General features: G+C 42.2%; 1 protein-coding gene across 5 annotated transcripts; it reads left to right on the plus strand.

Annotated features, from left to right (window-relative positions):
- The first annotated feature begins 1,371 nt into the window (after positions 1–1,371).
- On the plus strand, positions 1,372–24,885 carry cep20 (centrosomal protein 20). Of its 5 annotated transcripts, none has more exons than XM_060840103.1 (5): positions 1,372–1,424; positions 8,624–8,821; positions 22,583–22,667; positions 23,400–23,536; positions 24,097–24,885. In XM_060840103.1, exons 1-5 carry the CDS (start codon positions 1,397–1,399, stop codon positions 24,168–24,170), a joined length of 522 nt encoding a protein of 173 aa, XP_060696086.1. In that variant the 5' UTR covers positions 1,372–1,396; the 3' UTR covers positions 24,171–24,885. The 5 variants fall into 5 exon arrangements, with proteins under 5 accessions (XP_060696086.1, XP_060696088.1, XP_060696090.1 ...); XM_060840105.1 differs by having other exon boundaries at positions 23,400–23,473; XM_060840107.1 differs by lacking the exon at positions 23,400–23,536 and having other exon boundaries at positions 24,097–24,178.
- Positions 24,886–26,867: the final 1,982 nt, after the last annotated feature.

The following is a 26,867-nucleotide window of genomic DNA, read 5'->3' on the forward strand; positions in this document are numbered from 1 at the left end:
CCCCGTGTCTGCGTGGGTTTCCTCCAGGTGCTCCGGTTTCCTCCCACAGTCCAAAGATGTGCGGGTCAGGTGAATTGGCCATGGGAAATTGCTCGTAGTGTTAGGTTAGGGGTATGGATGGGTTGCGCTTCGGCGGGTCGGTGTGGACTTGTTGGGCCGAAGGGCCTGTTTCCACACTGTAAATAATCTAATCAAAAAAAATTAAAATCAAAAGTGCTCAAGAGGCCAGAATTAGTGGTGAGAGGATATCACAGAGAGTTGCATGACTGGATGGAATTATAGAGCTGAGGGACTGGTGAGGGCATGGAGGGATTTCAAAATTAGAATGAAGAATTTAAAATTCAGTTGCCAAATCGAAAATCATTGTCACTTAGAGTCAGAAATGTACAGCAAGGGAACAGACCCTTCAGTCCAACTCATCCACGCCAACCAGATATCCTACATTAATCTAGTTCCATTTGGCATATATTGGAGGGGGAGAGGGGAGAAACGAGGAGTTATAGAAGGTGGGGAGGGGAAGAGACAGGATGATGGTGGGGAGGAGGTAAGGGGGAGTGGAGGACAGAAGAAAGCTCCAGATATCTATTACCTTTTTCTGTTCAGATGGGTTTCATGACTATGAAAGAACTCATTTCCTTACTTGACTCATTGCTATTCCTTTTCCTCACAAAAGAAAGAGAATATTTGATCTGAACATGGGGGCCGCTAATCTCTGTAAAGTACAGAAAGAGGCTGAAATCTGTTACATAAGCACCAACCATTATTCCGTGTGTGTGTGTGTATATACACACACAAACAGACTTATACTTCATTATATATACAAAGGAGCTGTTATAGTCTAGAATACACATAGGAACGGCTATATTGTACACCATATTCACAGGATCTGCAATTCACCACAATATACACAGAGGCTACCAATCTCCATAATGTGCAAAAAGGCTACTATTCTCAAAATATACAGACAGTTTGCTAGTCTCTACATTTACACAAAAGATGTTACATACAGATAACAACAGGCACTGTGTGTAGTCTTGGGGAGAAAGTGAGGCCTGCAGATGCTGGGGATCAGAGTGAAAATGATTTTCCAGCAGTTCTCTACACAAGACCCCACAGGGATCTGCTACCCTCTGTATCCCACCTTACACTGTGGGCTTTCCTGCTCTATTATTTTATTCTGTACAACATAGAGTGTAATGTCTATACAGCTTATAATAATTACTAATAACACAGAGACCTGTTTGAAGGTGGTATTCAGGGATTTTGTTTTACTCACAGTTGGCTCAGGTTTGGGAGGAGGGCGGGAATGGTTCGGTTACCGGGGCAACGGCGTCCGGGTGACGCGGCACATCCGGGTAACGCGCGCGGGGGAGTGGGTCACGTGCTGCTCACGGCGATGGCGACCGTTAGCGAGCTGAAGGGCGGTGAGTGTCCGGCCGGAGCGGGAGGGACAGTGCTGCCCCCTCCTCCCTTCCCTCCCCTCCCCTCCCCTACCCTACCCACCCCACCCCCCCGGCCAAAATAACCGCGGCGGCAGGCACTGGAAACACTTACATTTGTATAGCGCCTTTTGGACCTGGGTGGATCGGATTGAACCGTATAAAATTCCAGCAGGGCCGTCATAGGGGGTGGCCTTTGCCCTGGATGGGGGCCTCTACAAAGGCAAGTCTCAGGATACTGGGCCGACCACTTTGGACTGAGTTACCAAGAAAATTATAGCTCAGGAACAAGCCCTTCGGCCCTCCAAGCCTACACCGATCCAGATCCCCTGTGTAAACCTGTCGCCTAAGGGTCTGTATTCCCCCCCTGCCCATTCATGTGTCTGTCTAGATACATCTTAAATGGTGTACAAAGTTAAAAATCCAGGTTTAATTGGAAGCACGTAACCTGGTGTTGTGTGATTTTTAACTTTCTACACCCCAGTCCAACATCTCCAAATCTTAAACAATGTTATCGTTCCTGCCCTTATTGGCAATGCCTTCCACACACGGCTCCCTTAAACTGTTCCCCTCTCACCTTGAAGTCATGACCCTTCATAATTGAGTCCCCCATTCTGGGAGAAAGCTTCTTGATATTCACCCTGTTTACACCCCGTGATTGTGTAGACCTCAATCACTTCCCCCTACCCAACCTCCATCTTTCTATTAAAAATAATCCATATCTACTCAACCTCTCTTCATAGCTAGCGCCATCAAACCAAGCAACATCCTTTTGGTAATGTATTGGTAACGACCAATACTCCAAATGTGACCAAACCAAAGTCCTATGCAACGTATCATGACATGTCCACTCTTGTACTCCATACCCCATCCAATGAAGGAAAGTATGTCGTATGCCACCTGCGTTGCCACCTTCAGGGTACAATGGACCTGAACATCCAGATCTCTCTATACAGTCTTCCCCAGGGTTTTTCCATTTACTGTATAGTTTGCTCTTGAATTGGATCTTCCAAAATACATCACCTTGCATTTGTCTGGATTTAACTCCATCTGCTATTTCTCACCTAACTTTCCAATCTATATATATTCTGCTGCATTCTCTGACAGTTGCTTCCATTATCTGCTAGTGTCAAATTCACAAATCTTAGTCTGATTAGCAAATTTGCAGATTACACTATCTATACCTTCCTCTAGATCATTTATGTATATCACAAATAACAGTGGTCCCAACATGGATCCCTGTGGAACATCACTGGTCGTAGTTCTCCATTTTGAGAAACTTCCTTCCACTACTACTGTCTCCTGCAGCCCGGCCAGTTCTCTATCCATCTAGAGAGTATACCCTGGACCCCATGCGACTTCACTTTCTCCATCAGCTAATCCTGGGGAACCTTTCCAAATGCCTTACTGATGTCTATATATAATGACATCTCCAGTCCTTCCATCAATCAACTTCGTCACTTCCTCAAAAGAATTCTATTAAGTTGGTAAGACATGGCTGTCCCTGCACAAAACCATGCTGCCTATCACTGATAAGCCCATTTTATTTGAACTGTAAATAAATCCTATGCCTCAGTATCTTCTCCAACAGGTTCCTTACCACTGATGTCAGGCCCACCGGTCTGTAATTACCTGCATTGTCACTGCTATGCGACCCTTCATAAACAATGGGACAACATTAGCAATTCTGCAATCCTCTGACCTTACCCGTGTTCAAGGATGCTGCAAAAAATATCTGTTAAAGCCCAAGTTATTTCCTCTCTTGCTTCCCTCCGTATCCTGGAATAGAACCCATCCGGACCTGGGGACTTGTCCACCTTAATGCCTTTTAGAAGACCCAACACTTCCTCCCTCCTTATTCCAACTTTACCTCGAGTAATCAAACATCAACCCTAAGCTCAACATACATGTCCTTCGCCTCGATGAATACAGACATAAAAGTACTCCTTAAGAATCTCACCCATTTTCTGACTCCACGTATAACTTCCCTTCTTTGTCCTTGAGTGGACCAACCCTTTCTCGTGTTACTCTCTTGATCTTTACATACAAATAAAAGGCTTTGGGATTTCCTTTAACCCTGTTTGCTAAAGATATTTCATAACCCCTTTAGCCCTCTTAATTCCTCGTTTCAGATTGGTTCTATTTTTCCAATATTTTTCCAAAGCTTTTGTCTGTTTTCAGTTGCCTAGCCCTTATGTAGGCTTCCTTTTTCCTCTTAGCTGTTCTCACAATTTTACCTGTCATCCATGATTCTCTAATCTTGCCATTTCTATTCCTTATTTTCACAGGGACATGTCTATCCGGCACTCCAATCAACCTCTCTTTAAAAGACTCCTACATATCAAATCTGGATTTACCCCCAAACAGCTGCTCCTAATCCACAGTAAAAATGTTAACTGTTTTCTCTCCAGAGGTGCTGCTAGACCTGATGTTTTTCCAGCAATTTCTGCTTGTTTCAGATTTCCAGCATCTGCAGTATTTTGCTTTCATTTGAGTATTATTGTGCAATACCAGCAGTGAAGGAAAACTTGGTATTCGGTACCATTACTCTAAAACTGACTGCAGCTTTTCAGTTTTCCATATGCACAATTAAATGCAAAGAACTACAAATTGCTGCAAGTGATCCTATGTTTTACATAGGATGGGCTGTTGAAATCTTCCCTCCCACAAGCACCTACAAATTTGTTCTTGTCATTATTAGTCTTACTGTACAAACCATTGCTGCTGGGTGCCTGGAAATCCTAGGTGACTTAACACCAGATTCACGCTTAGAGTTATGGATGCACAGCATGGAAACAGACCCTTTGGTCCAACTCGTCCATGCTGACCAGATAACTTAAATTAATCTAGTCCCATTTGCCAGCAATTGACCCATATCCCTCTAAACCCTTCCTATTCATGTACCCATTCAGATGCCTTTTAAATGCTGTAATTTTACCGGCCTCCACAAATACGTCTGGCAGTTCATTCCATACACACACCACCCTCTGCATGAAAATGGTCCCTTTTATATCTTTCCCCTCTCACCCTGAAACCTATGCCCTCCAGTTCTGGACTCCCGCACCCCAGGGAAAATGACCTTGTCTATTTATTCTATCTATGCCCCTCATGATTTTACAAACTTCTAAGGTCATCCCTCAACCTCCAATGCTCCAGGAAAAACAGCCCCAGCCAATTCAGCCTCTCCCTAGAGCGCAAACCCTCCAACCCTGGCAACGTCCTTGTCAGTCTTCTGAATTCTTTAAAGTTTCACAACAAACTTCCTAGAAGAGGGAGATCAGAATTGCACACCAATATTCTAAAAGTGTCCTCACCAATGTACAACCATAACATGATCTCCCAACTCCTATACACAATGCACTGACCATAAAGGCAAATGCCTTCTTCACTATCCTACCTACCTACGACTCCATTTTCAAGGAGCAATGAACCTGCACTCCAAAGTCTCTTTGTTCAACGACTCTCCCTAGGACCTTACCATTAAGTGTGTAAGTCCTGCTAAGATTCACTTTTTCAATATGCAATATCTAAATTAAACTCCATCTGCCACTCCTTAGCCCATTTGATCAAGATCCTGTTGTACTCTAGCTGTCGTTCCTCGCTGTCCTCCACACCTCCAATTTTGGTGTCACCTGCAAACTTACTAACTATATCAAACTAACCACATCCAAATCATTTCTAAAAAAGTGTAGATAAGCAGTGGACCAGCACTGAGCCTTGTGGTCACAGACCTCCAGTCTGAAAAGCAACCCTCCACCACCACTCTCTGTCTTCTGTCTTCAAGCCAGTTCCGTATCCAAATGGCTAGCTCCCTATATTCCAGGTGATCTAACCTTGCTCACTAGTCTACCATGAGGAACCTTATTGAACGCCTTACTGAAGTCCATATAGATCACGTCCACTGCTCTGTCATCAATCCTCTTTGGTACTTCTTCAAATAAACCTCAATCAAGTTTGTGAGACATGATTTCCCATGCACAAAGCTATGTTGATTATCGTACATCATCTTTGCCTTTCCAAATACGTGTAAATCCTGTCCCTCAGGAATCTGTCCAACAACTTGCCTGCCAACAATATCAGGCTCACTGGTCTGTAGGTCTCTGGCTTTTCCTTACCACCTTTCCTAAATAGTGGCACGTTAGCCAATCTCCAGTCTTCCAGCACCTCACCTGTGACTCTCGATGATACAAATATCTCAGCAAGGGGCCCAGCAATCACTTCCCTCGCTTCCCACAAAGTTCTAGGGTACACCTGATCAATTCCTGGGGATTTGACATCTTTGTGTTTTAAGACTTCCAACACCACCACCTCTAATAAGGACATTTTCAAGAGGTCACCATCTATTTCCACACATTCTACAGCTTACATGTCCTTCTCCATTGTAAACATGGATGAAAAATACTCGTTTAGTACAACCCCATCTCCTGCGATTCCACACATCAGCCACCTTGCTGATCTTTAAGGGGGCCTATTCTCTCTTTAGTTATCCTTTTGTCCTTATATCCCTTTGTAAAATCCCTTTGGATTCTCCCTAATCCTATTTGCCAGAGCTATCTCATGTCCCCTTTCTGCCCTCCTGATTTCCCTCTTAACTATACACCTCCTGCCTTTATACCTGAGGATTTCCACTTTTCAGCTGTCTCTTTACCTGCAAACATTTGCCCCCAATCAACATTTGAAAGTTCTTGCCTAATGCCATCAAAATTGGCCCTCCTCCAATTTAGAACTTCAACTTTTCGATCCAGTTTATCTTTTTCCATCACTATTTTAAAAATTATTAGAATTATGGTTGCTGCCCCCAAAGTGCTCCCCCACTGACACCTCAGTCACTTGCCCTCCCTTATTTTCCACAAAGAGGTCAAGTTTTGCACCTTCTCTCGTAGATACATCCACGTATTGAATCAGAAAATTTTGTACACACTTATTCCTCTCCACCTAAACCCTTAACACTATAGCAGTCCCAGTCTGTTTGGAAAGTTAAAATCCCCTATCATATCCACCCTATTATTCTTACAGATAACTGATCTCCTTATAAAATTTGTTTCTCAGTTTCCCTTCTATTATGTGCTTTATAGTAGAATACAAATACATAACTTGCCTGGATGTATTCCCTGCAATATCCTTTCTAAGTACAGCCGTAATGTTGTCCCTTATCAAAATCACCTCTCTTCCTCTCCTGCCACCGTTTCTATCCTTCCCTAGCATTTGTATCCTGGAACATTAAGCTGCCAGTCCTGTCCATCCCTGAGCCACATCTCTAATTGCTATGATATCCCAGTCCCTTATTCTTAACCATATCTAGAGTTCATCTGTCTTTCTTGTTAGCCCTCTTGCATTGAAATAAATGCAGTTTAATTTAGTCAGTCCTACCTTGTTCTCTGCTTTGTTCCTGCCTTCCCTGATTGCTCCTTTTCCCAACTGTAACAGTCTCAGACTGATCTCTTTCCTCACTATCTCCCTGGGTCCCCCCCTCCCACCACCCCATTAATTCTTCTGAGCAGCTTTAGCAAATTTCCCTGCCAGTATATTAGTGCCCTTTCAATTCTTGTGCAATCGGTCCTTCTTATACAGGTCACTTATACCTAAAAAGAGATTCCAATGATCCAAAAATGTACTGGTGAAATGGAAAGTTCACATCAGAAATCAGTAGGTTAGTTTTTTTGTCCCCCAAAAAAATTATTTATCAATGTTCTCCCATTTTGTCAAATATCTAAAATGTCCAAAACCAGATTTTTAGTTAGACACTTCAGCTGGTATCAGTTTTGTTGTCCATTATCGCAATCTTCCTGCTTCACTTACAGATTCCAAAAGTGAATGCATCTCCATCATGTACTGGGTCTTTCATGTTTCCAATAATGAATCAGCTGCTGTCACCCATAACTTTCACATGGGCCTGATTAGATAATTTTTAATGATCCTGTTCAGATGTATTGACACCTTTAGAACAGGTATGACTTGAATTTGGATCTTTTTGTTCAGAGATAGGGACACTGCCACTATGCCGCAAGAGTCCTCTGTATGAACTAAGCACACTACCGGAGTTTCGCTGTACCAGTTGCTTCCATGAGCTGGTTCATATGTCAGTTGACTATTAATTGTACTTGGCTAGTTAAGCAGACTGAGAGTAGGGTCTTATTTGGAGGTGCATGATAAGAATTGCTTAAAGACCAGACTGCAGTGTTCTGTTGTTGACTTAAATACCCAAATTCTAAGGAAACTTGGCTTTTAGCTGACTTTTGTGTAAAATGTTTAAGTTTAAAATTTGTCAATCTCACAAGAAATGCAGTTCGTATGTAATAATGAATTCTCTTTAATGCTTTAAATTTTCCTCATGTATAAAGAGTGCACCTATTGCCCAATAATTATGTTACTTGAGGAATTTAAGCATTTTAGAACTGTTTTTTAAAAATCCTCCTTTTTGTTGTGGTTCTGTTCGCCAAGCTGGGAATTTGTGTTGCAGACGTTTCGTCCCCTGTCTAGGTGACATCCTCAGTGCTTGGGAGACTCTTGTGAAGCACTTCTGTGATCTTTCCACCGGCATTTGTAGTGGTTTGAATCTGCCGCTTTTGGTTGTCAGTTCCAGCTGTCCATTGCAGTGGTCAGTATATTGGGTCCAGATCGATGTGCTTATTGATTGAATCAGTGGATGAGTGCCATGCCTCTAGGAATTCCCTAGCTGTTCTCTGTTTGGCTTGTCCTATAATAGTAGTGTTGTCCCAGTCGAATTCATGTTGCTTGTCATCTACGTGTGTGGCTACTAAGGATAGCTGGTCGTGTCGTTTCGTGGCTGGTTGGTGTTCATGGATGCGGATTGTTAGCTGTCTTCCTGTTTGTCCTATGTAGTGTTTTGTGCAGTCCTTGCATGGGATTTTGTACACTACGTTGGTTTTGCTCATGCTGGGTATCGGGTCCTTCGTTCTGGTGAGTTGTGGTCTGTGAGTGGCTGTTGGTTTGTGTGCTGTTATGAGTCCTAGTGGTCACAGTAGTCTGGCTGTCAGTTCAGAAATGTTCTTGATGTATGGTAGTGTGGCTTCACAGGAGGCTCCCAAGCACTGAGGATGTCACCTAGACAGGGGACAAAACGTCTGCAACATAAATTCCCAGCTCGGCGAACAGAACCACAACAACGAGCACCCAAGCTACAAATCTTCTCTCAAACTTTGAATCCTCCCTTTTATTTACAGTTCTAAAAGAGACCTTGGCAAAGAGAGGCGTTCTAGGCCAACTGAAAGCTAGAATTCGAGCTGAAGTTTTTAGTGCCCTTGATGATCAGAGTGAACCACGGCCACCACTTTCCCATGAAAATCTACTAATTAATGAACTTATCCGTGAATATCTTGAGTTTAATAAATACAAGTACACAGCGTCAGTACTGACAGCAGGTACGTATATTGAGTTGAATGATAAAAGTACAAAAAAGTACTTCTAAATGCAAATAGTGTGCACTAACTTGTATATTAAACTGATCCAATCACAGTTTGCAGCTCGAAAGGCTATAAATTAGCTGACATTTTAAACAGTGCAGTTCATTCTACAGCACTACTTTACTTTTTAGTTTACATTATATTCTATTTCCTGCTGTTGTAAATTAGCATCTCATGCATGTTTAGCCACAAAGTGTCTGATAAGGGTGTTTAATTTTGAGCGAACAAGTAAAATCAAGCTACCTAGTTGAAATAACTGCAGAGGCTGGTATCCCGTCACCAAGTCCCCCTTGTGCAGTAGCTAGCCAACTCGGAGTAAGTCCCCTGAACTGAGGAGATTCTAAAATCTCCTGTTAATATTTGGTCAGCCAGAGCTTTCTTGATATCAAGAAAGGGAATAGGGAGAGATATCAGCTGAACGCTTGGCTGCAAGGATGGTGCAGGAGGGAGGGTTTCAGGTACTTGGATAATTGGGGCTCATTCTGGGGAAGGTGTGACTTATACAAACAGGATGGTCTTCACTTGAACCAGAAGTACTAATATCCTGGGTGGGAAATTTGCTGGTGCTAATCAGGTGGGTATAAACTAGCTCAGCAGGGTGATTGGAACCTGAGGTGTAGTTGCAGTGCACAAAAGGATGAGAATAGAGAGGACAGGGACAGGATTTCACGGTCACAGGAATGTGCTGGCAGACAGCGAAGTGGTTTGAAGTGTGTCTACTTCAGCGCCAGAAGTATCCGAAATAAGGTAGGAGAGCTTGCAGCATGGATAGGTACCTGGGACTTCGATGTTGATGGCCATTTCGGAGACATGGATGGGGCAGGGTGAGGAATGGATGTTACAGGTTCCAGGATTTACATCTTTCATTAAAAACAGGCAAGGCGGTAAATGAGGGGGAGGTGTGGCCTTGTTAGTCAAAGATCATATAACAGTGGCTGAAAGAACTTTTGTCAAGGACTCGACTATTGAGGTAGTGTGGGCTGAGCATAGGAACAGGAGACGAGAGGTCACACTGCTTGGAGTTTTTTATAGACCTCTACAGAGTTCCAGGGAGGTGGAAGAGTGGATTGGCAAAATTATTCTGGGTAGGAGTGAAAGGAACAGGGTGATCATTACGGGGGACTTTAACTTCCCCAACTTTGACTGGAAATGCTATAACTCTGGTATGTCGGATGGATCAGTTTTTGTCCAATGTGTACAGGGGGGTTTCCTGACACAGTATGACAAAGAACTGACAAGAAGGGAGACCACACTGGCTCTAATGCTTGGTAATGAACCAGGCCAGGTGTTTGATTTAGTTGTAGGTGAGGACTTTGGAGAGAGTTGACCATAATTCAGTTATGTTTCATTTCACGATCGAAAGGGATAGGTACATGCCACAGGTCAAGAGTTATCGATGGGGCAAGGGCAATTATAACGTGATTAGGCAAGAATTAGGATGCATAGGATGGGGTAGCAAAATGCAGGAGATGCAGACAATGGAAATGTGGAGCTGGTTTAAGCAACAGATATTGCGTGTCCTTGATAGGTATGTCCCTGTCAGGCAGGGAGGAAGTGATAAGGGAAGGGAACCGTGGTTTACTACAGAAATTGCATCTCTTGTTAAGTGGAAGAAGGAGGCTTATGTGTTGATGAGACAAGATGGTTCAGATGAGGCGACGGAGAGTTACAGATCGGCCAGGAAGGATTTAACGAGAGAGTTAGGAAGAGCAAAGAGAGGACAGGGAGCAGTCTTTAGCAAATAGAATAAAGGAGAACCCTCAGGCTTTCTATAGGTATGTGAGGAATAAAAGGATGACTAGGGTAGGAATAGAGTCAGTTAAAGACAGAAGTGGGAAGTTGAGTATGGACCCTGAGGTGCTAAACAAACATTTCTGATTGGTTTTCACTCAAGAAAAGGAGAACATTGTAGAGGAGAAAAATGAGATACGAAATATTAGACTAGAAAGGGTCGAAGTTAGTTACGAACAGGTGTTGTCAATTGTAGAAGGAGTGAAAGTAGACAAGTCCCCTGGGCTGGATGGGATTTATCCGAGGATTCTCTGGGAAGCTAGGGAGGAGATAGCAGAGCCTTTGGCTTTGATATTTGAGTCGTCATTGTCTACAGGTTTAGTACCAGAGGACTGGAGGATTGCAAATGTTGTGCCCTTGCTCAAGAAGGGCAGTAGAGATGATCCAGGTAATTATAGATCAGTGAGCCTTCCTTCTGTTGTAGGAAAGGTTTTGGAAAGGATTATAAGAGCTAAGATTTATAATCACCTAGCAAGCAACAATTTGATTTCAGATAGTCAACATGGTTTCGTCAAGGGCAGGTCGTGTCTCACAAACCTCATTGAGTTTTTTGAGGTGACCAAGCATGTAGTTGAGAGTAGGGCAGTTGATGTGGTATACATGGACTTCAGTAAAGCCTTTTATAAGGTTCCACATGGTAGGCTTATGGAGAAAATGCAGAAGCATGGGATTGAGGGTGGTTTAGCAGTTTGGAGTAGAAACTGGCTTTCTGAAAGAAGGCAGCAAGTGGTGGTTGATGGAAAAGATTCAGCCTGGAGTCCTGATACTCGTGATTTGCCACAAGGATCTGTTTTGGGACCACTGCTGTTTTTCATTTTTATAAATTACTTAGACACAGGCATAGGTGGATGGATTAGTAAATTTACCGATGACACTAAAGTTGGTGGAGTAATGGACAGTTTGGAAGAATGTTACAGGTTGCAGGGGGACTTGGATAAACTGCACAATTGGGCTGAGAGGTGGCAAATGGAGTTCAATGCAACTAACTGTGAGATGATGCACTTTGGCAAGAATAACAGGAAGGCAGAGTACTGGGTCAATGGAAAGATTTTTGGTAGTGTGGGTGTGCAGAGGAATCTTGGAGTCCATGTACATAGATCCCTGAAAGTTGCCGCCCAGGTTGATTTTTACCTAGTTTTACCCAGGTTAAGAAGGCATACGATGTGTTAGGTTTCATTGGTAGAGGGATTGAGTTCTGGAGCAGCAATATCGTGCTGTAACTATACAAAACACTAGTGTGGCTGCACTTGGAATATTGTGTACTGTTCTGGTCGCTATATTTCGGAAAGGATGTGAAAGCATTGGAAAAGGTGCAGAGGAGATTTACCAGGATGTTGCCTGGTCTGGAGGGAAGGTCTTATGAGGAAACGCTAAGAGACTGTTAGGTCTGTTCTCATTGGAAAGAAGGCGGCTAAGAGGGGATTTGATAGAGACATACGAGATGATCAGAGGATTAGATAGGGTAGACAGTGAAAATGTTTTTCCTACGATGATAACGTCAGCTTGTACGAAGGGAATTAACTACAAATTGAGGGATGATAGATTTAAGACAGATGTCAGAGGCAGGTTCTTTACTCAGAATGGTAAGGGCTTGAAATGCCCTACCTGCCAATGTCGTTAACGCAGCCATATTAGGGAGATTTAAACAATCCTTGAAGAAGCACATGGATGATGATGGGATAGTGTAGGGGGACAAGCTGAGAGTAGTTCACAGGTCGGCGTAACATCGAGGGCCGATGGGCCTGTTCTGCGCTGTATTGTTCTATGTTCTATGATTGGAGTTGTTAACTTGGGCCAGTCAATGACCTCAGTCAATGAGGGCTATCTGGCTCCAATCACTACCCAACCCACCCCCCTCCAAACCTGGGTTTGGGGTGGGGTAGTGGTTCCTACAATGTTTTCATCCCAGGTCCCTTTCCGCTGATTCAGACTCAGACATGGGCTGCGTGTACCAAACCATAGACAGTCTCTTGTGTCCAGAGCATCTCAGGAGAGTTTCTTCTCCATCCTCCTCTTGTGGTAACAGTATTAAGGCTGCATCCATCTCTGATGGAGGTTTCCGTGACACTAGATGGAGGGAGAGAACCTACAGTTTGACGGGCTTTCTAGTTGTTCTGAGGAACCAAATGTGTTTTGCTCCTGCCATATTTGAGATAACAGCTTTCAGGTGATCCATTTGTTTGTTCAGGACTATATCATCACCTGAATTTTGTAAGCCATGGGACCTAACCTTGCCTCGTACCTACAAGGGGCCATTTCCATGGTTCTGGCACTAAACATCATTCCCTGAATCAAACTTTCTCTCTCACAAAGGAAGCGTGTGGCCAGCCTTGGATTCCAGCTGCCATTTCACCCTTCCCTCTCAGGTCTGGAAATCTCAGGTTTAACCTGGTGTGGAGTCTTCTCCCCATCAGCAACTTATTGCATGCTGGATAGTCCTACATCAAACAGGAACTAGCACAGCTGGTTATCAAGTGATATACTGTAGGCTGCTTCTTTAAGCCTACCTTCAACATTTGGACTGCTCTTTCTGCTAGACTATTAGACGAATGGATTGAATGGAGCTGGCCTTTTGCCAAATGCCATTTGACTTAAGGAAGTAACTAAATTCTCTGCTGGTAAGTGATGTCCCATTATTAGTGACCAATACTTCTGGGAGTCAGCGTATTTGAATGATGCTCAGTGGTCTTTCCTGAGTTGCCGAGCAGAATTTATGCATGTCCAAATACTCTGAATGGACGTCTACAGTGTCCACGAACATTGATCGCATGAAGGACTGGCATAAAAATTGACATGTAATCGAGTCCTGGGTTTATCTGGCCATTTCTGTGAATGTGGGGCCAATTCTGGTGGTAATATTTGTCCTTGTTGGCACTCCACGCACTGCCCCACCAATGCAGCTATGTCAGCATCCAACTCTGGCCACCAGACAGCTTCTTGCTAGCATCTTCATTTTACAGACCCCTGGATGACTCTGGTGGGGTTCAGCCAGTATCTGGCAGTGACCTTTTACCTGGGATAATCACTCTTACTTGCCAAAGTAAGGTGCCAACCTCTACACTGATCAGGTTTCGTTGGGTCAAAAGGTTTCAGTCCTTATTGCAATGGCCCTTCTGTCTCCCCCATTACAACTGGCTGTCCCTGGTGTGGAAGGGAGAGGGTAGGTCAGAGAATCTCCTCGTGGATCTGTCCAAACCGGCCATAAACAGGTCCAGGCAGCAGGTCATGGAGGGGGTCATTATGGCCAATTGTCTGCTTTTCTTCCGCAGCTATGTCCGAACCCGGTGTCTCTGGAGAAGGAGTACGCAGTGCCTACCAACTCCCTCGAGCTGTTCAAGGAGAGGTGGGCACCGCAGGGAGTGCAGTGTTTTATTTCCCCCTCCAACTCAATTGATTTAGTCACTGCCCTCCCCTTCACTTTTTTGATCACGTAGCATTGCCCTTCAACACTGCTTGTCACAGGCCACTCTGGTGCTTCCTTTCTTCCTGGTGGTGGAATATCAATAAAAGCTTTACGCACTTGTTGTCCCACACCTGCACACACACAACATGGGTGCTGGGAAAACAGAACACTACCAGAGAAGAAACAAAATACACCCGTCTGTTTTAGTTTTGCTAGGACAGGATCGTGTCCACAGTTGTCAGCAGTGATCGGAAGGGAGTTTAAGAAGTTTAAAACCAGAACAGACTCTTCCAGGGAACACACCACTGGTGGCATATCTGTCAATGGGAGGTGGCTCAGAGCATCCACATTGGCCTCTTGGCTTCCTGGCAGTGTTCTAGCTTGTACTCGTACATGCTGAGAATAAGGATCCACTGCTCAAGTTATGGGTCGTGGTAATTTATCTTCCTTCGGTAGCCTTAACAGGGCTCTGTGATGTGTTAAAGAGCACAAATTCCTACCCGTAAAGGTACTGATGGAACTTCCTCACACCAAAGATGACTGCCAAACCTTCCTTCTCTATCTGGGCATACTTGTGTTCAGCGTCAGCCAAGGTCCTGGGAAGCATACGCTATTGGACATTTCTCTCCATTTGGCCACCAGTAAGCCAATACTACCCCAGTATAGTACGGGGAGGCATCACATGTCAGCACTATGTCTTGCTTTGGATCAGAGTGGGATGTCGCTGCTGTTTCACTTCCCTAAAGGCTGTTTCTTGGCTATGCCGCCATTTCCAAGGCTGATCCTTTTTCAATAGCAGGTATGAGTGTCAAGATGGAGGCCAGGTTACTACAAGTTTTCCATAATAATTTACTAACCCAAGCAAAGACCTAAGCTCCAGTGTAATCACGGAAGCCCGAGCTTCTTTGATCATCCTCACTTTATCTTTCAAAGAGTGTAACCCAGTTTTGTCAATTCTGTAACCCAGCTAGGTCACTTGGGGTAAAAAGTGAGGACTGCAGATACTGGAGATCAGAGTCAAGAGTATGGTAGAGGAGGAGAACGTCTGATGAAGGGCTTATGCCCGAAACTTAGATTCTCCTGCTGCTTGGATGCTGCCTGACCTACTGTGCTTTTCCAGCACCACAGGAACACACATAGGAGAAACATTTAAGCACAGTGTCCAAGTGCCCCTAATTGGTCTTCCCAGTTATTAGCACGTCATTCAGATAAATGACAACCTGGGGTAGCCCTTCTAAAATGCTCTCTATGGTCCACTGGGAAAGGGCACAGGCTGATGATACCCCAAATACTAGTCTTGTATCTTGGTATAAACCCTTATGGGTGTTAATTGTGGCATACTTCTGGGACTCCTCATTCAATCGCAATTGTAGGTATACATGGCTCATGTCCAGCTAAATAAAGGACAGCACCCCCCACCCCACCCCAAAAGAAAATTGTGTACAGGTCCTCTATTTGAGGGTTTGGGTATTTATCCAGCTGCGAAAAGCAGTTTGCCATTTGCTTACAATCCCCACAAAGATGAACTGAGCCATTGGGCTTCACAGCCGGGACTAACTGCGCTGTCAATTCCATAAACTGTGCTGGTTTGAGGATTCGCTAACTCTCCAGCCTCTTGATTTCTGCCTGTACATTTGTTCACAAGGCAAATGGCACCAGGTGGGCCTTACAAAATCATGGAATTGCTTCCTGGTGAACATGTAACATGGCTTTGATCCATTTGAGCAGATCTTGCAGCATCTGTGGAGAGAAAAGTAGAATCAAGTTTTTGAGTCCAGTATGCTGTATACCTTTAATAAAGGGAGTCATATCAAATTTGAAATGTTAACTCTGCTTCTGTCCAAAAGATACTGTCAGACCTACAGAGTTTCTCCAACATTTTCTGTTTTTATTTCAGGTTTCCAGCATCTGTAGTATTTTCACTTGAGTGAAATGCTGCAGGACTGTCAGCAGCTAGGGGACTGTAATTTAATATGAGTCAGCACCATCAAGAAAAAAAATAGATTGTAACATATTAGGTGATTTATGATGTAATGCCTGCTTGCTGTCTTTGAATGCTGACAGCACAGTTATGAGAGTGTTTTTCTTGCTTTAACCAAACCTCTTAAGAGCCTTCCCTTGATCGGTCTGTAAGTAATTAGGACTGGAAACTGTCTTCTTGAATCTTTATACAATATATTACCTCAACTTAAAACAAATACAGTATTTGGCTTGCCAGTAAACTTGACAACTAGTAACTTCTTGTTTTGTGGCACAATCCCTGGTTAAAATGGATTTGCAGAGATCCATGTGTCTGTTGAAATCCATGTACTTGTTCAATTCCTGTTAGAACATCGAACAATTCAGTACAGGAACAGGCCCTTCAGCCCATGATGTTGTGCCAAACATGATGTCAAGTTAAACTAATCCCTTCTGACTGCCCTTGCTCCATATTCATCTATTCCTTGCATATTCATATGCTTATCTAAAAGTCTCTTAAATTCCCCTATCGTATCTGCCTTCACTACCACCCCTGACAACACATTCTAGGCTCCTACCACTCTCTTTGTAAAAAACTTGCCTCTCACATCTCTTTTTAAGTTTCTACCCCAACCTTAAATGCATCCCTCTAGTTTTAGTTATTTCAACCATGAGAAAAAAATACTGACCATTAACCCTATCTGTGCAACTCATAATTTTATAAATTTCTATCCGGTCATCCCTAAGCCTCCACTGCTCCAGACAAAACAACCCGAGTTTTTCCAGCCTCTCCTTGTCATACCCTCTAATCCAGACACCAGCCTGGTAAATCACTTCTGCATCCTCCCCAAAACCTCCACATCATTCCTGTCGTGTGGCGACCAGACTTGAACATGGTGCTCTTAAGTGTGACCTAAGCAAAGTGTCATAAAGCTGCAACATGACATCCTGACTCTTGTATTCACTTTCCCGACCAACAAAGGCAAGCATGCCATTCACCTTTATTACCACCCTATCTACATGCATGGCCATTTTCAGGGAGCTATGGACTTGGTTCAAGGTCCTGCTATTAACACTTTCCCTTAACATTTGATCTCCCAAAGTGCAGCACATCACACTTACCTGAATTAAACTCCATCTGCCATTTCTCCATCCATATCTGCAACTGATCTATATCTTACTACATCCTTTTGACAACCTTTTACACTATCTACAACTCCACCAATTTTTGTATCGTCTGCAGACTTACTAACCCACCTATCTACATTTTCATCCAAGTCATTTATATATATCGCAAACAGGATACTGTTCTTTAAGTATTGCTGTGCTATATATGAAGGCAAATGATTGGGGAGTCTGAAGTGATGCTAGTTTCTGTTGCCTAGCTTTTAGTTTTAGGTTTCACCCAAGAGGAATATTTTGGTAAAATCTGTCAAGTTGTTTTGCAATAGTGTAATGATTATGATGTTACATTGGTAATCCCAGAGACTAGATTGAATAGATTTGAAGTAAGTTACAATCTCACCTGGCACTTTGTGAATTTGAATTGAGATTGTAAATTTTTATTTTGAAATCTTGTAACAAAATATTAACAAAAGTGGCCTTGAAGCTATATGCATTTTTTTTTAATAAAGAAGAACCCCAATAGGTTCATTCATGTCCTTTAAGAAAGGGAAACTGCTGCCCTTTCTCATCTAGTCTAAATATGACTCCCGTCCCACACCAATGTGGTTGCCTTTAAACCGTCCTCTGACGTTGTCTAGCAAGTCATCAATTGTACCAAACTTCTAAACTTGTTCATTTACAGAATTCATAACCACTTTATGGGGGTAACAATTTTGGGCAGTGATTACCAGCTATGCCAGGCATACTTTGAACCTGAAAGTGCATTTTAACTTCATAAGTAATCAACAGTCAGGAGATCCTGATTGAGTAAAAGCCCTGATGCGTTTACCTGACTTGGCAGGTAGACACATCTCTCAATCTGGGTCAGGCAACTGCATACAGGCCTCCTTGCCGTGTTGCAATGCATCCTGGGACTATCATGCCAGTTCACAGTAACAGTGAGCTTGTCTGTGGCCTGAAACTTGGATCTTGCAGAGACTGTTGTTTCCCATTTTTCAATTCCAAGCAAGTCATTTTTTCAGTCATGCTGCATGGGGATAGAATCTAGAGCACCCACAATTACAAGGTGTGATGTTAGCAGAATCCTTGAATCAGAGCCAAAGTCTTCACTGTGAGTCACATCATTCCCTGAAGATATCACCAACTTTAAGTAACAGTACTAATCTCCAAAGATTGTGTATAGGTCAATCCGCTATAACGTGACAGTTAAGTTCCTGTGCAACCTCACACTATATTTGCTATACCTGTTCAGTAGAAAGTTTGCGTTATCCAAACAGCATCCACAATTTGTCAATCGCACTATAGCCAATTTGTATTGATGAAATGTGCATTGTACGGAATGATCTGTATTGTGATTACTGTTACTACTTCTGAACCAAGAAGCCTGAGTTCACATACCATTTGCTGTAGAGGTAACATCTCTGAACTGGTTGATTAGAAAATATCTGCAAACAATTCTAAAACAACAGTCATTAGAATCCTTAATCAGCAATTAACCTGAAAGTAGTTGAAGATTACTTTAAATAGCACTGGTAGAATTCTTCTACTGCTCAATACCTATTTAGTTGTGGATTGGTGGTGCTGGAAGAGCACAGCAGTTCAGGCAGCATCCAAAATGCAGCGAAATTGACGTTTCGGTCAAAAGCCCTTCATCAGGAATGATGAAGGGCTTTTGCCCGAAACGTCGATTTCGCTGCACTTTGGATGCTACCTGAACTGCTGTATTTTTCCAGCACCACTAATCCAGAATCTGGTTTCCAGCATCTGCAGTCATTGTTTTTACCTATTTAGTTGTGTCAGGTCATGAGAGCATACTGGCTAGAGGATCCAGTTTGAAAATGACACAGCTAGAATCATTTCAGTGTTACACACTGACTGATATCTCAATCTGCCTGTTCTGCATGCTTCCAGCTCTCAACATCTGCATTAATGATCTCAAGAAAATAGCATCTGGTCTGGCCAGTTACAGGAAGTGCATATGTATGTGGCACTGTTGTCATTTGGATATGAAAAGGCATCTATAGTACCCAAAGTTCAAACACCCTACAACTGAAGTTTGTGGCCATAAAAGTAAGAGCAAGTGTCTTCTTCCCTCAAATACTAAGTATTAAATCACCATATTGGCCAAAATTCCAAACTAAAAGGTATTGCAAAGCAAACTTACTAAACCAACTTCGTCAATTGTAAACAACCCAATGTTCCTGATAAAATCAACTGATCACTCTTGTGCATACTTTTCAAGTCTATCTTCTGCATACTTTTTGCCTGTCCACAGCCCTTGCAACTTGCTACTCCAGTAAGGCTCAACCTTATGCAATTCTGAGCCAATGAGATCCAGTTCTAGACTGCAGGTCATGATTGAGTGATGGAGCAGATTCAATGAGCCAAGTGACCGAATTCTGCTCTTTGTCATTTGGTCTTAACGGAACACAAGCATAGTTAGCAGATGTCTAGGGCTGGTTAGCTGGCAGTGTGATCAGCAAGCTCACTGACAGGGTGGTAATGGTAAGATATCAACATATATCCTCTCAAGAAGACAGCAGGTTCACACTCAAAGATGCTACTGTCAGTCTGCCAAATGGTGTTTTCACAATCCCAGCAGTGCAATGCAGGATAAATTGTTGGACTCCCCCTAGAACCTGCAATTTCTATGAACACTGGTATCAGCAACTGTTTCATGGCTCCAAGCTGAGTCTGCATTGTTTCAGTCTGAGATTTCACTGCTGCACTGTGAATTTGGGTGGCTTCTGATTTTATCACCAAGGTATCTGAACTGATTGCTGTGGTATCTTAGTGTCTGACAGCCAGATAATGAAACTGGCCTCTCTGGAAATAAAGGTTACAACTTCTGCTGAATAAAAGTATTGGTGTCAGATGTTGCTCTGTTCCTGGTTATTAACCTCAGGTTTTCTGGCAGATCTGCCAATACAATAAGCATTTATGTGCACACACCTCCTGTGTCTTATCTCATCCAAGTCCCCTGGAGCAGAACTGATGTGTGTCACCTGGGAAGTTGACACCTCCGCTACTGTTTTCCTTGCCGTAGCTGCAGGTCACCCCATGTCCAATGTCTATCTCACTGTGTATAGATTCTGCTGCAATCAAGATTCACCACCTTTAAGAGATGAGGACAGACTTTAGGCATTGCAAATCCCTCTCAGTTTTGTGCCCCTTCTGCTTTGGTGTGCTGTCTGCATCAGAAGCACAGGTTAGTTGTACATAATGATCTCCATGGTTTTAGCTCTCTACATCAAGCTGCTTTGTGCATTTTGATTTCATGTTTAAGTTTAATAACCCTCTCTCAGAAAGGTTGGTGTAAGCATTATATTTTAAGCCTAAAATCAGTTTTTAACTACTTGACTTAAATAGTATTTGAATCAGAGAAAGGTTCTTCAGTATCATAACTTGGAGGAGGAATAAAAAGCACATTCAAGAAATAATAAAGCAATCATAGCTTTAATGTGATGTTTCATTAACACTTTATCTCTGAGCTACTTTAATGTGTTTTAAAGAAGAGCATTTTCAACTGCTGAGAATATCCATGGCTTTCCCCAAGAAGAATTGAATGTTTGGAAGTTTCCAACCCAGAAAATTATAGAGGCTAGGTCACTGAAAGTACTTAGTCGGAGGTGAATTTTTGTATTGTTGGGGAGTTGAGGTGGAAGAAGATTTTTTAAAAATTTATCCACGCATGGGATATAAGCATTGCTGGCTAAGCCATCATTTATTGCTTGTCACTAGTTGCCCTTGGTGTTGGTGAACTGCTTTTATGAACCGCTGCAATCCACATGTTGTGGGTTAACCCACAATGTCCATAGGGAGGGAATTCCAGGATTTTGAACCAATGACAGTGAAGGAATGGCGATATATTTCTGGTCAGGATGGTAAGTGCCTTGGAGGGGAATTTGCAAATGATTGTGTTTCCACATATCAGTGGCCCTTATTCTTCTAGGTAGAAGTGGTCATGGGTTTGGAAGGTGTTGTCTAAGGATCTTTGATTAATTTCTACAGTGCATCTTGTAGATAGTGCACAACTCGCTACTGAGCATCAGTGGTGGAGGGAATGGATATGTTTGTGGATGCAAAGGGCTGCTTTGTCCTAGATGGTGTCAAGCTTCTTTACTATTGTTGGACCTGCATTCATCCAGGCAAGTGGTAAGTATTCCATTGCATTCATAACTTATGCCTTGGTGGACCAGCTTTGGGAAGTCAGGAGGTGAGTTACTTGCCACAGAATTCCTAGCCTTTGACCTGTTTTTATTGTCACTGTATTTATATGGTGAATTCAGATCAGTTTGTGGTCACTGATAACCCCCTGATGTTGATAGTGGGGGATTCAGTAAGATCATTGATTGTATCTTCGTGGTGCTAGTCATTGCTTGGCATTTGTGTGGCGTGAATATTTCCTGCTACTTGTCAGCCTGGATATTGTCCAGCTCTTGTTGGATTTGAACATGGACTACGCCACTACTGGAGGGTATGAATGGTGTTGCACATTGTGCAATCAACAGTGAATATCCCCTTTTGTGATCTTATGATGAAGAGAAAATTGATGAAGTAGTTGAAGATGGTTGGGGCTAGGACACTACACTAAGGAACTCCTGCAGAGATGTCCTGGAGCTAAGCTAATTGACCTCCAACAATCACAACTATCTTCCTATGTGACATGCTAAACATTCCTGATGAAGACTTTATGCTCAAAACATCGATTCTCCTGCTCCTCGAATACTGCCTGACCAGCTGTGCTTTTCCAGCACCATATTCTTTGACTCTGATTTCCAGCATCTGCAATCCTCACTTTCTCCTGTTTAATTAGTTAGACTTTTATGAACTGCTTGGATCAGGATTTGCATTATGTTCGCTCAGCTGAAAAGTTGATTTGCAGACATTTCACCCCCTGTCTAGGTGAGGTCTTCAGTGCTTTGGAGCCTTCTGTGAAGCGCTATGGTACCATGTATTCTGGAGTTTATTTGGTTCTGATGCTTCTGCTTCCAGTTGCCAGTTGCAGCTGTTAGTTGTAGTGGTCAGTATATTGGGTCTGGATCTATGTGCTGGTTGATGGAGTCTGTAGATGAGTGACATGCTTTTAGAAATTCTCTGGCTGTCATCTGTTTGGCTTGTCGTATGGTTGTTGTGTTGTCCCAGTCGAATTTGTGGTCCTTGTCATCTGTATGTGGCCTACTAGGGACAGCTGGTCTTGGCATTTAGTGGCTAGTTGGTGTTTATGGATGCGGATTGCTAGTTGTCTGCATGTTTGTCCTATATAGTGTTTCATGCAGTCTTTGCAAGGAATCTTATAAATTACACCTAGACAGGAGATGAAACGTCTGCAAAGCAACTTCTCAGCTTGGCAACATATCCACAACTACAACAACCGGCACCCGAGCTACAAATCTTTATGCAAACCTTGCTTAAATATTGTCACTTTTATTTTCACACAGAAGCTGGTCAACCTGAGATACCCTTAGACAGACAGTTTCTGGTAAATGAGTTAAATGTAATTGAAGATTCAAGCACAAAAACAGTGTAAGTAAATCCTATCCGTTTTATTACTGCAATTAGCAATGGTTTCTATGCTTTATTTCTTTGTTTTTATTTCAGTGTTCAAATATTATAAAACATAATTTCACAGATCTAGAAATGCTTCTATCTTGCTACTTGAGCAAGGGATAAAAGATCAGATACTTTAGAAATTAATTATTTTGAAAGGTATCACCCCCATTTGTTTTGCTGTGTGGAATTTAGTGTAATTCGAAAGTTTTTAACATGAAATCAATACATGACAGCATTTAGTATATTCTAAATGAACACATACACAAAAATATTGAACAGAAGAACTAACTTGTGGCCATTTTAAATCTGTTCAAAAGATGTCTATGTCATACGTTTTTGAATGCAAAAACATTGCTTAATTGGTATCGAATATCTTGGAAGATTTTCTATAAAGCAATCATACAATCCTCTGCTAAAAATTTCAGAATTAAAAGACTGCTTATGAAAACCAGAGCTCATTTTCACACTGTATTTTCATATTTCTTATTTGTAATAAAGGATATTTCTGTGATCGAGTACTTTATGAATATATGGTAAATTTGTGAACAATAAAACATTTTGTTGAAATCAACAGTGTTTTGGCACAGTATGTCTGTTTTGAATGCTGCAAATATTTTAATTAATAATGGAAAAATTATCTTTGGCAAATGTAGATTACTACTTAAGTTTTAATCTGTGTTTAAAAATTATATTTTCTGCTTGTAGGCCTCTGCTATATGGAATCCTAGCTCACTTTGTAAATGAGAGCAAAGAGGATGGAGTTAAATCTCTGATTAAAGGTGCATCTATGCCTAATATAAAGAAAATGACTTTAAAGCAACCAAATGAGAAATGTACCCTAGGTAGGACATTTAAAATTGAACTGGGTGGAGCTGGAAATGAGCTGCAAATGTGTTGCTGGTCAAAGCACAGCAGGCCAGGCAGCATCTCAGGGATAGAGAATTCGATGTTTCGAGCATAAGCCATTCATCAGGAATGGGTGCTTTGACCAGCAACACATTTGCAGCTGTGATCTCCAGCATCTGCAGACCTCATTTTTTACTCGGAGCTGGAAATGAGTTGCACAAAATATCTATGCTGTACAACCTAAATCTGGAACTCAACAACGCATCCCACTTTGTTGCAAAAATGTATAGCTAAGGTAAAACTTAAAAAAAATCCTTTGAGTATTTAATAACTAAGCATTTCAAAAACATTTTATCAAACTAATGTTCTGATTGTATTAATGCATTGCAACATGGTAAAGAGTTCCCATCAGTAATTAAATGTTTAATTCTCAACCACACGTTGACGTTGTACAGCTTGTGACATTTTTGATTACTCTGTCTATATGTAATTCTTGCCCCTAACCATATCGTGTTTCCTCTTTCAGTTTTGTTAAGTGTAGATTTTGTTTCCCTAGATGACTTGCCCGAACCTGGACGATTAGGTGGAAGAAACTTTGAAGACCATTTTGTTCTCCGAGGTGGACATTGATTACAGCTGACTGTTCCTTTACCAGCGTGTTAAATAACAGACTGCAGTTTGGCTACCTCTGGTTACCTCTACCTTTGGTTATCTCTACCTTAAAGTCCTAGTATCTTGAAAATGACCAACAAAGGAATTTGGTGCCTGGCACCCTGTTATATTTGTTTTTGTTTTACTTCTTTTGTTAAATTGGTAAATGTAGCTTTATTTAAAAGATATGAACTTTGCCTAACTACTGGTAATAAGGCCAGCCTTGGACCAGCATGAGCATTTATACTGTTAGCTTTCATGCTGCAAGCAGACACGTGGAATCTGGTCATATGCCTATTATTTCTTTTGTGTCTGAGTCTGCATTGTTACTTCAGTTGTCTGTGTTTTTTAACATGTTAGTTTACTTTATTTTCCTGCAATAAAAACTGTAATTTGGAACAGTAACAAGTGATAAGTTTACCTATTCTAAATTTAAATATTAAGTTTTGGCATCTAGGGTCTGCAGTCTTACTTTTCACAATGTCTTGTTCTTCATTTATCTTAAATTAACTTGCTGGTATTCGGCCTACTTTAAGCCGGCCAATACTGGAGCTATGAAATTGTCCAGTCAGACATGATCAAATTGGATATGCATTGGCAATTACACATTGAAACAATGTTTGTCATCTGTGATATTTTTGTATTGATATTTATTGCAATGTTTTATATATAATAAATTTGATTTTGTCAATTATGTTTTAGTATTGTCTATTTTAATTCACTTTTTCAAACAACAAACTTTCTGCACCAGTTCTGAGGAAAATCATGTTGGACTCAACATTAACTCTGTTTTTGTCTCTCCACAGATGCTGCCAGATGTGCTATGTTTCTCCAGCATCTATTTTTATTTCATATTTCCTGTATTTACACTATTTTGCTTTTATTAATCTAAGTTTTCTGCACTGTTCACTAGCTGAGTAGTAGGGTTGACCTGGATATTAGCAATTTTGAAGGCTGTGTTTAACAATGTTAAAGTTGCTATACAATTGCAAATTGTTGTGGAACATGTCTATTAAGGATTAACAAGTAATATTTCCTTGAAAGTGGAGTCACAGGTAAATTGGGTAGTGAAGAAGGTGATTGCTCTGCTTTCCTATATTGGTCAGAGCACCGAGTATAGGAGATGAGAAGTTATGTTGCGGCTATGTGGGACATTGGTTAGGCCACTTTTGGAATATTGGGTGCAATTCTTCCTATAGGAGGGAGACCAGGATGTTGTAAGACTTGAAAGGGCTCTGAAAAGATTTACAAGGAAGTTGCCAGGGTTGGAGGATTTGAGCTATCGGAGAGGCTGAATTAGCTGGGGCTGTTTTCCTTGGAGTGTCAGAGGTTGAGGGCTGACCTTACAGGGGTTTATAAAATCATGAAGGGCATGGATATGATAATTAGACAAGGTCTTTTCTCTGGGGTGGGGGAGTCCAGTACTAGAGGGCATAGGTTGACGGTGAGAGGGGAAAGATTTAAAAGGGACCTTAGGGCAAGGTTTTCACGCAAAGGGTGATGCATGCATGGAATGAGCTGCCAGAGTAAGTGGTGGAGACTGGTACAGTTACAGCATTTAAAAGGCATCTGGATGGGTATATGAATAGGAAGAATTTAAAAGATTAAAAAGCAGTTGGGCCAAGTGCTGGCAAAAGGGACTAGATTGGGTTGGGATATCTGGTCGGAATGGACGAGTTGGATCGAATGGATCTGTTTTATCGAGGAAGATCAGCCTACCGAGTCAGTATGGGTGGAAATTAGGAACAGCAAGGGAGCAGTCACCTCGTTAGGGGTTTACTACAGGCCCCCCCCCAATAGCAGCAGGGAGATGGAAGAAAGCATAGGTCGGCAGATTTTGGAAAAATGTGGACGTAGTAGGGTTGTTGTAACGGGTGACTTTAACTTTCCCAATATTGATTGGAACCTCTTTTGAGCAGAAGATTTGAATGGAGCTGTTTTTGTAAGGTGTGTTCAGGAGGGTTTCCTAACACAGTACATTGACAGGCCGACGAAGGGAGAGGCCATTCTAGACTTGGTGCTCGGAAACGAGCCAGGGCAGGTATCAGATCTTGTGGTGGGAGAGCATTTTGGTGATAGTGACCACAACTGCCCCACATTCTACATAGCTATGGAGAAGGAAAGGATTAGGCAAAATGGGAGGATATTCAACTGGGGAAGAGGAAACTATGATGCGATTAGACATGAGTTAGGAAGCATGGATTGGGAGCAATTGTTCCATGGTAAAGGCACTATAGACATGTGGAGACTGTTTAAGGAACAGTTGTTGCAAGTGATGAATAAATATGTCCCTCTGAGACAGGCAAGAAGTGATAAGATAAAGGAACTTTGGATGACGAGAGCGGTAGAGCTTCTCGTCAAAAGGAAGAAGGTAGCTTACATAAGGTGGAGGAAGCTACGGTCAAGCTCAGCTCTAGAGGATTGCAGGCAGGCGAGGAAGGAGCTCAAAAATGGTCTGAGGAGAGCCAGGAGGGGGCACAAGAAAGGCTTGGCAGAACAGATTAGGGAGAACACAAAGGCATTTTACACTTATGTGAGGAATAAGAGAATGGTCAAAGAAAGAGTAGGGCCGATCAGGGATAGCATAGGGAACTTGTGTGTGGAGTCTGAGGAGGTAGGGGAAGCCATAAATGAGTTTTTTGCTTCTGTCTTTACAAATGAAACGAACTTTGTAGT

Source organism: Hemiscyllium ocellatum, chromosome 20 (assembly GCF_020745735.1).
Source record: "Hemiscyllium ocellatum isolate sHemOce1 chromosome 20, sHemOce1.pat.X.cur, whole genome shotgun sequence".
Classification (NCBI taxonomy): domain Eukaryota; kingdom Metazoa; phylum Chordata; class Chondrichthyes; order Orectolobiformes; family Hemiscylliidae; genus Hemiscyllium; species Hemiscyllium ocellatum.

Excerpts from the sequence above, each read along its gene's own strand:
- cep20 (XM_060840103.1), top strand. The coding sequence starts at position 1,397 with ATGGCGACCGTTAGCGAGCTGAAGGGCG. Across the intron at positions 1,425-8,623 it reads CGTTAGCGAGCTGAAGGGCG|TTCTAAAAGAGACCTTGGCA; the intron begins GTGAGTGTCCGG and ends TTTTATTTACAG. Across the intron at positions 8,822-22,582 it reads AGCGTCAGTACTGACAGCAG|AAGCTGGTCAACCTGAGATA; the intron begins GTACGTATATTG and ends ATTTTCACACAG.